The following is a 9,274-nucleotide window of genomic DNA, read 5'->3' on the forward strand; positions in this document are numbered from 1 at the left end:
TCAAACTTAAGATTCAAAAAACCTGAAGAGAAACGTCGATGAGCCTTCTTCATCTTCTTCTTCTTCTTGTTCTTCTAATAATCATTCTCCTTGCGGATTATTTATCGCTCTAATCTCTGCTGTAAATGCCAGCTTTCTTCTCATGATTTCTTTATCTTTCATTGTATCTTGAGATCTTCACCCTAAAGCTGAAGAAACTACCTCCCTCCTTCATTCTACCCAGTCCCCACCACCTCTCACTCTCTTAAATTCCCATGGATCATCTTTACTGTCGTCACTGTAAAGCTGCCACTTCTGCTATCTGATCTGTGTCCCTCCAAAAACCTCCTCAGTTTTGCAGTTGCGTTCTGCATTTTCATCGCTTTAATGATCCCCCTGCTTTCTCAGTAGCATTGCGCCATTGCATTGTATTGCTGTTTGTTCGATTCAGTTGAGTATTGTGTGTGTGTGTGTGTGTGTGTGTGTGGTTTCGATCTGAGGAAATGGAGCTGAAATCGGTAACGCCGGTACGGAAACCGCTGTTGTTGAAGGATTATCTGGTGGATGAGTTGAGCTCCTGCTCGTCCAATGGATTCAGATCGTATCCCCGCCGCGAATGTTGTACGACGGTGAGGCTCCTGCTGGAGGCTGACCTCGGAGTTAAGCCGCCGGGAAAGGTAATGTGCGGCGGCGAAGCGGCGCGGCGGGTGGTCATCGCGGGGAAGCCGGCGCCGACAGCCGGTGTTGTGTCGGCGCTACAGAAAGCTTCCAAAACCGTGCTCAATGCCGTTAAGAGCCTCCAGTTTTCCGCCGCCGGTAAATCCGCGAAGCAGAGCAAGCCGAAGAAGGCGATTCTGTCCAGGAGATTCTCACGGAAGCTTCTCAAACGAAGCTTCAAGAAGAGAACAATCGATCGTAACGAAATCGAGCGATGGAAAGTTTACAACAAACTGATGGAAAAGAAATCAGATAATCCGTCGTCGAGATTTTCTCCGGCGGTGCATAATGTCGCCGATTCCAACGCCTCGACGAGTGAGACCAATAGCTGGTCGGATAGCGATTTCACCATTTCCGGCGAATCGCTGCAATCTTCGAGCTGCAGTTCCGACGTCAACTCTACGGAGGCGCAAAACGACGCCGTTGCCGCGAAATGCTCGCCAACCGACAAGTCAGTTATCAGCAAGATAGTCGGCGTAACCACCTCTATTGCGACTACTACCTACTCCCCCATCACAAAGGTCAGCATTTTTCATTATTATTATTATTCCAAAATTACTTTATTAGCATATATATATATATATATATATATATATATATATATATATATATATATATATATATATATATATATATATATATTGGTAATTCAACGTGCCAAAAAATCTTTGAATTATTATTTAATTACCTCCTAAAATTTGAAATTAAAAAAAGGAGTTAATATGATCAAATATATTTAACAAAAAATTTACCTAAGCATATGAATTATGACACTCTTCACAACATTTCACATTTATATAATTATAATTATGAACTCATGGACCTGTCTACATGTCATAATTCTTTTCACTAAGTCAACCTATTGATTGTCCGTGCATATATCATAAGAAGATTTTTACAATGACATATATAACGATGATGTAAATGTACTTTATAAGTGATTATAGGATAATTTGTCTATGTTTATTGAGAAAAATAGTTAAATTTCACTAAATATATATTTTGTAATATTTTAAGTATGATGTTTTAAAAATTTATGTAAGATAAAATTTAGTTTTGTTATTAAATATACTAAAAACCATGCTGATATGGATTTTTTAAACATTGGAAGGAGAAAGAATTTAAATTTCAAGGGATTGGGATTTTCAAGGCAATTAATGCAAAGGAGATTCAAATTTTTGAATTATAGTAAAAAATGGGATTCAGGAATTTTTGAAGTGAATTAAAAAATGCTGAGGAGTAATAAAGATTTACAGCGCCAGTGAAGGCAGAAAAACAGCTGGAGCATGAAGTACACATGCGGGGTATATCTCGGAAATATTAAAATATTTCTAGGCAATTGATAACTGAAAATTAAAATTCTATGAGTCAACGGTGTAGATCCCGTTACTTGTTGTTTCCTAGTGAGATCTACGACGTGTAGAGTTTGACTACTCCCTTCTTGTAGATGTCAATGTAGGAGATCCACTTTTCATTTTCAATTTCCTAAAATACCCTTATATAAATATACAAAATTGTATAACATATATATATAATACATGAAATGCACCAATATATCACACACCAAAAAATGTACTACACCGCATCACTCATAATGATGCATTTTCGAACACTTTGTGATGCATTATCCGTACCTAATGTTGAGCGACCACACAGCCGTACGAGAATCTGACCATATAAAAACAGTATAAAATTATACTCCGTAATATTTTGTTTTACTTTTAAATTTCATTAAGAGTAGTTGCTTATGTTAATTGTTAGTTGTTACATACTTTTGTCATGTTGTGAGTTTGACTTGTGATGGGTCCCATTATAACTTGTCTGCTTTTGCTATGTCTGGAACACAATAATGGTGACAAGTGGTTGGTACTCTCTATATAATTGAGATGGAAAATTATTTAGGTAGTCCAAGTGAAATAATTCCTCTCTTTTTAACTTTATGTAGTTGCTGACTTTTCATTGTACAATAATTTAATTAAAAATATAACACTGCATTCGTTCAGAACATTTCGATGACTAAACAAAGTGACATTTTTTTTTTTTTTAAAACAAAGTGACATTCAGTAAATTTCTTTGAAAAAATTATGTTTTCGTCATTAAGTTATACGTTAATTATAAGATTTGTCTTTATTTATTGACTTTTCGTCCCTAAGTTATAATTTATATTACAAATTTTGTCATTTTCCTAACAAAATATTATGGACCAAATTTACTTCATAAGTTACAGCTTAGAGGCAAGAAGGTAGCATGACCTATTAGAAAAAAGATGAAATTTGTAATGTAAATTATAGTTTAGGGATGAGAAAGTAAGCACGACCAATAAGTAAAAACGAATCATATAATCACCCTAACTTAAGACCGAAAAATGTAATTTTTTCAACTTTTATCGATATAAAATATGGTTTGGTGTGCCCATATATTTGTACTTCAACACGAATTTTTCATTTCTATGTATACCTTATCTTTGAAAATTATGATTATTCTATTTGATGTTGTCATCACCCAAACGACCAAATCCTTCTTTTACCTTAGTGTCTTCTACACTGAATTGATCTTTTTACCATAAAGTACTGAGATTTCAATTACTTACCAGCTTGATTGGCTTGTTGATATCTACATTCTATATATACATTGCAAGTTGTAACATGCTTAATGGTTACAGAAACAGGTTTGGTCAAATGAGGAGAAGGAACAGTTTAGTCCAGTTTCTGTACTGGATTGCCCATTCGAAGATGAAGATGACGTCTCTTCACCTTTTCAAGATAAACTTACAAATGTAGAAGGTAATAACATCATTGTTATTATTATCAGTATTCAATATTGCAGAAAACACTAGGTGCTAGTCGGGCTTCAAGGGGCACCTAGCGCCTAGGCGGTCCAGTAACTATTATAATTTCACAAACTAGTCAATTAGATATGGTAGATGGTTAGTTGAATACATGACTGGAGAAATATAAAAGAGGAGCAACTGAGCAGACAAAAAATACCACTCGATCGAGTTGGGTGCCGACTCAACCTAGTTGGGTGCCAACTAGGCGGAGTTAGGCCCCCAACTCGATGCCTAGTCCGCTGATTAGTTGGCCAGCCAACTAAAAGCATCCTCGGGCTGAAATTGCCTTAGCTCAGGGGCGCTAGGGCCTAGGCCGATTTTTACAACACGGTCATTACTTGATTTTCTTCCCCATTTAGTAACTATATATATAAATTAAATGTATTGTTGCATATATATATATTTATGTATAGGAACTAGGAAGAAGCAGATGAAGAAGAAGATGAAAAAGCAGGAATGCCTCACTCAACTTGAGCCAGTAAATTTAGTGAAACGAATTGCATTTTCAGAGTCAGAAACTGATGAAGAGTCTCCTCTTCATCATCTTTCCCTATTACCATCCACACCTGCAGACATATTGATGGCTGATTTAGAATTAAAGGCTGCAATGTTACTTAACCAGGTGAAAGCCAGAACGCCATCACGCGGCCTCAAACCAATGGCAAAAACCGACAGATTACTATTGGATTTCTTCCGCCACGGAATCATTGAAAACAGATTGTTAGTGAGAGCAGATAATAGTGGAGAGTATGAGTACGATGGCGAGGAGCTAATGCGAGTAGCAGAGGATTGGATTAGTGGGAAATCGCGTAGATTTTTGTACGAATGGGAGGTGCAGAAGAACAGGCAGGCATACATTGAAGATATGGAGAGTGGAGGGAAGTGGAAGAAGGTGATGGATAAGGAGGAGGAGGAGCATGGAGAGGTGGGTTTACAGTTGGAAGCTGAGGTTTTCACTTCTTTGGTGAATGAGCTAGTAGATGATCTTTGTTTAATTTGATGAATTGTGGCTAATTTACAGGCAGTTTAATTAATTTGGTGAAGGCCTAATTAAGGCCTAAGGTTGTGTTAGTCATTCAGTTGCTGGCTGGCTTGAATGAGTAATACCACCTTGAGGTGAGGTAAAACTTAAAAGGGGTTGCAATTCTCTTTTCTCAGAGAAACATGATTATATTAGACTAGATATCCAGATACTTAGGAGACTTTTTTTCCCCACTTTTCTTTGAGCTAAGAACTTTGCCATGTAATTTGGTTTAATAAGAGGGGAGTTTTTTTTTTTTTTTTTTTTCATATGCACTGGTGCTTACATTTTTGGAAACACTAATTCAATTGAGTTTCGTCAATCCTATTTAGGATCAACTCTTGCAAGAGTATTAATATATATGCATAAGTTTGAACTTTCCACCTCATATTTAAATAATTCAATCTCTTCTACATATTTTTATCCAGAGACCATCAGTGACGGGACTAGGGATGCGGGGTCGCCATGGCCCCCCAAACTTCTTAAAAAAAATTAATTAGTACTTTAAATTTTGTTTTAATTTGTGATTTAACATATATATATATATGATATATAATTGGCAAACTAGTGAGACGGGACGAGGGCGGGGCAAGAAGTATGATCCCTATCCCAACACTTAATTTTCTACCCTCATCCTTGACCGTATCCCATTTTGGAGTACAATTTAAAATAAAATATTATTTTAATTATACAATTAGTTTATAATTATATATATAGGCGGGTTCAGGTGCGGCAGTGTCTTACGGTGCGGTTATTTCTTACGGTGCGGCAACACCAATAGTTCACCAAATATGCACCATCAATGTTAGGAAATACACCACACAAAACAGAGTAAACAGAGCCCTGCATCACCAAACACACACTGTACTAATTACATAATTAATCATAAATAAAAACTTAAATACCCAACAACAATACTTAAAACATCTGATAATCTCAAATACAAATACTACAAAACATAAAACAATACTCAAATATTTCAAGTAGTTGAAATCGTTTAGGCTTTTATTCAATTTATATGATATAAATATTACATGTAATTATATAAACATAATATATCCTTTCAAAAAATATAAACATAATATATATATATATATATATATATATATATATATATATATATATATATATATATATATAATTTGGGATTGGGGCGGGGATGCGGCCTTGGTCCCTGTCCTAGGCAGTGATTGGAAAACTCTCCCTACTCCGCCCCTATTTTTCAAAAAATTCATCACAGATTTTTTTTTGAAACAAACGAACGGAACTTCATTAAACACTTAACAAACCCGCAATACAGATTTTTTTTTGAAACAAACGAACGAAACTTCATTAAACACTTAACAAACCCGCAATACAAGCAGGTGGGATAACGGACCACGACCTTGAGACAGACGAAGAACCAGTTGCCCGAGCAAGCTCATGAGCCACGTAGTTCGCTGATCTCTTGACATGTTGGACTTTGACGTCCCCTATGCCACTAGCAATTGACAGACATTGCTTAACAATCAAACCTACGTACGAGAAATCTACCTCACTAGAATTGAAAGCATTACAAAAATTTAAACAATCAGATTCCAAAATAATACTACTAATGCGTAACCCTGTCAACCAGTTTAACGATTCTTTGGCCGCCAAAACTTCAGCCATGAAAGGGACTTGGTTGCATGCAATCCTACCACTCCCTGCTGCAATGAATTGGCCGGAGTGATCACGAACAACTGCTCCGAAGCCAGCACCGTCCTCAAAAGAAGCTGCATCCACGTTGCATTTAAGCACATTGCGCAGCAGTGGCTCCAAGAGATAAGAAGTGCTCCGATTCTCCCCCTGTCCTGGCGACGGTGAACGCCTCTTTCCACGCTGATTGCAGTCTCTCAATTTGTTTACGCAAACCGTCAATTGTCAGCACTACTTCTTTCCATAGTATCTCATTTCTTGCAGTCCACACCGTCCAAACAATGGCAGCTAACCTAACCGCCCTCCCCACGATTGAACTGCCCAGAAAAAACTCCAGCAAACCCTTCATGCATCGTCCCTGCAACACATCTTCCTCCCCACATAACCGTCTAGCCCAAACGCACTCGCAAAAGATATGTTCGGTCGTCTCTGCCATAGCATCGCAAAACGGGCAGCCACCCCCAATCTAGACTCTCTTCATCCTCAAATTTTCTCGAACTGGCAGAACACCCCGAGCGCAGCGCCAAAGAAGATGTTTTACTTTAGGCAGCACCGGAAATGACCACAAGTTCTTCCATGAATGAAAAGCCCCATCAAAATCATACTGTGTCATGGCTTCAGTGAGTAACCGATAGCCGTGTTTAACCGTATATCGCCCCTGAATATCACCGATCCACCTCCATGAATCCCTTATTTGTTTATTCACTGGAGTTGTGAGGACTCTGGACGCATCATCTTCACAGAAAATGTCACGTACAACTTCAACATCCCACTCGCCATGGTCATCGAGTAAACCACTTACCCGTGCTTCTTTGAGCTCTTCAATACAAGGTGTGTTTAAGGTAGGATTAGCAGAACTAGATAGCCAATCCCACCCCCAAATCTTGGTATCTTGCCCATCGGCTATCCTACGAGCTATCCCCAGTTTCAAAACCTCTCGTCCAGTCAACATGTTGCACCATAAGAAACTAGGATTTCCTCCCACTGTCGTCGACATGAACTCACCATTCGGAAAATATTTAGCCTTCAGCAGCTTACTAACTAGTGAATCCGGATGGATTAATAGCCTCCAACCCTACTTTGCAAGTAAAGCCAAGTTGAAATCATGAAGCCGCTTGAAACCCAATCTGCCTCTAGATTTTGGCTCGCATAATCGTCTCCAGCTCAATCAATGTAACCCCCGACTACTTGCCCCGCCACTTCCCCACCAATAGCGGTTGAAAGTTTCTCAAGGGTATCACAAATACGAATCGGCAGCAAAACAATCGACATGGTAAAAATAGGAAGGGATTGAGCTATACTCTTTAGTAAAATCTCTTTACCTGCCTTGGATAATAGCTTGTGTTGCCACGACCCTATCCGTTCCCTGATTTTTTCCTCAATGTACCGGAACGTAGCGATTTTATTCCTCCCTAGAATCGAAGGAAGACCAAGATACTGCCCGAGATCCTTCGCCTCCCTCACCCCAAAACAATCAGAAACCCGTTCCCTCATATTGGCATTGGTATTTGTGCTAAAAACAGCACTGGAATTGTCAAAATTTTTCAATTGACCTGACGCCGCACAATACAGATCTAAGCAATCTTTGATTCTCAAAGCTTCTTGTAGGTTTGCCCTGAAAAACAGTAAACTATCGTCAGCAAACAAGAGGTGAGTGACAGACGGAGCACCCCGTGCCACTCTCCTCCTTCTGCTGCAACAGGATTGATAAAGCCTCGGCGCATAGAATGAAAAGATTAGGGGACAACGGGTCCCCTTGCCGTATTCCTCGAGTGGGACAAACAGCGCCAACGGTCTCCCCGTTAACCTGAATTGAATAGCTAACGGAAGACACGCATAACATCAATAACCCCACCCATCCCCGATCAAAGCCCAATGCAACATCATCCCCTCTAAAAAACCCCCCACTCCATTCTATCGTACGCTTTAGCCATATCCAGCTTCAGCGCCACCCAACCCATCGCCCAACACGTTTTCCTCCTCAGAAAATGACCCACTTCCCCAACAACTATTATATTATCCGTGAGCAGTTGCTTCGGGACAAAAGCGCTTTGGGACTGAGACACAACATGTCCCAAAGCTCCTTTAAGTCTGTTAGCCAACATATTAGCCAACACTTTATACACCACGTTGCAACTTGCAAAGTGCTATCGGTCGCAGGTCAGTCACTTTCTCCGGTACCTTCTTCTTCGGAAGTAACACTATATTTGACTCGTTCAGGCCCCGGGGAAGGTTCCTGTTTGCGATATAGTTCAGGATGAACATAGAAAAATCATGACCAAGGACGGGCCAGAAATGTTGATAAAAGGCCGGTGACATACCATCTGGTCCCAACGCTTTTTCTGGGGCCATTGCGAATAAAGCCGCTTTCACCTCCGCGACCGTGAATGGTTGTAACAGAGAGACATTCATCTCGTTCGTAACACAACGTCACACGCGATTACAGAGAGAAGGACTACTGTTCCTGGAACCGAAAATAAAGTTAAAGTGCCTTAGTATTTCAGCGTTCATAGCTGCTCCTTCGACCCACGCCCCTTCTTGATCTTTCACGCGTAATAACAAATTTCGTTTTCTAAGAGCAGTAGCAGCCCTATGGAAAAACTTCGTTTTAACATCCCCGTGCTTTAGCCATAACTGCTTTGACCGTTGCAACCAAAATACTTCCTCCTGCCTCAACAACACCTCCAGTTCCCTTTCCACTGTCAGAAATTCTTCTACTGCCAGCAGAGACCTGTTCTCTTTCAACACTGCCAACCGCCTTTTCATACCTTTGATCTCCCAAACCGTCTAAAATGTTCCTCTCCCCACTCCCACAATCGTTGACCGCAAACTTCTATACGTTGCTGGAAACCCAACCCCACCGTCTGATTCCATGTTTCCCCAACCACTTTTGCGCAACCTTCCTCAAGCAACCATTGCTTCCTCGTGTCGTTCCATCCAGTGTACCGAAGCCACCGCCCTGTCCAACCGTTCCTCCACCCACGCCTCCGTTCCACGACCTCATACCCACGTGAACCGTCCCCCTGACATTCCCAAATCATTTAGTTGAC

At 40.0% G+C, this 9,274-nt stretch overlaps 2 protein-coding genes across 2 annotated transcripts; one reads left to right on the forward strand and one right to left on the reverse strand.

Moving 5' to 3' along the window:
• The first annotated feature begins 381 nt into the window (after positions 1-381).
• On the forward strand, positions 382-4,807 carry LOC109188531. Its single transcript, XM_019339190.1, has 3 exons — positions 382-1,217; positions 3,359-3,479; positions 3,940-4,807. The coding sequence occupies exons 1-3, from the start codon at positions 483-485 to the stop codon at positions 4,524-4,526; spliced, it is 1,443 nt and encodes a 480-aa protein (XP_019194735.1). The 5' UTR covers positions 382-482; the 3' UTR covers positions 4,527-4,807.
• A 2,581-nt stretch (positions 4,808-7,388) lies between these two features.
• On the reverse strand, positions 7,389-8,990 carry LOC109188687. Its single transcript, XM_019339320.1, has 4 exons — positions 8,716-8,990; positions 8,126-8,315; positions 7,895-8,031; positions 7,389-7,839 (listed from the first exon to the last, which is right to left on the reverse strand). Exons 1-4 carry the CDS (start codon positions 8,988-8,990, stop codon positions 7,389-7,391), a joined length of 1,053 nt encoding a protein of 350 aa, XP_019194865.1.
• Positions 8,991-9,274: the final 284 nt, after the last annotated feature.

This window comes from Ipomoea nil, unplaced genomic scaffold (genome assembly GCF_001879475.1).
Source record: "Ipomoea nil cultivar Tokyo-kokei standard unplaced genomic scaffold, Asagao_1.1 scaffold0193, whole genome shotgun sequence".
NCBI classification, from domain to species: domain Eukaryota; kingdom Viridiplantae; phylum Streptophyta; class Magnoliopsida; order Solanales; family Convolvulaceae; genus Ipomoea; species Ipomoea nil.

What these genes read in the sequence shown, in the direction of transcription:
- LOC109188687 (XM_019339320.1), bottom strand. Translation starts at nt 8,990, where the DNA reads ATGAAAAGGCGGTTGGCAGTGTTGAAAGAGAACAGGTCTCTGCTGGCA. An exon ending in ATGAACGCTGAAATACTAAG is followed by an intron (nt 8,316 to 8,715) that starts GCACTTTAACTT and finishes GTTGGCTAACAG; the next exon opens with ACTTAAAGGAGCTTTGGGAC. An exon ending in ACGATAGAATGGAGTGGGGG is followed by an intron (nt 8,032 to 8,125) that starts GTTTTTTAGAGG and finishes TATTCAATTCAG; the next exon opens with GTTAACGGGGAGACCGTTGG.
- LOC109188531 (XM_019339190.1), top strand. Translation starts at nt 483, where the DNA reads ATGGAGCTGAAATCGGTAACGCCGGTACGGAAACCGCTGTTGTTGAAG. An exon ending in CCTACTCCCCCATCACAAAG is followed by an intron (nt 1,218 to 3,358) that starts GTCAGCATTTTT and finishes TAATGGTTACAG; the next exon opens with AAACAGGTTTGGTCAAATGA. An exon ending in TAAACTTACAAATGTAGAAG is followed by an intron (nt 3,480 to 3,939) that starts GTAATAACATCA and finishes ATTTATGTATAG; the next exon opens with GAACTAGGAAGAAGCAGATG.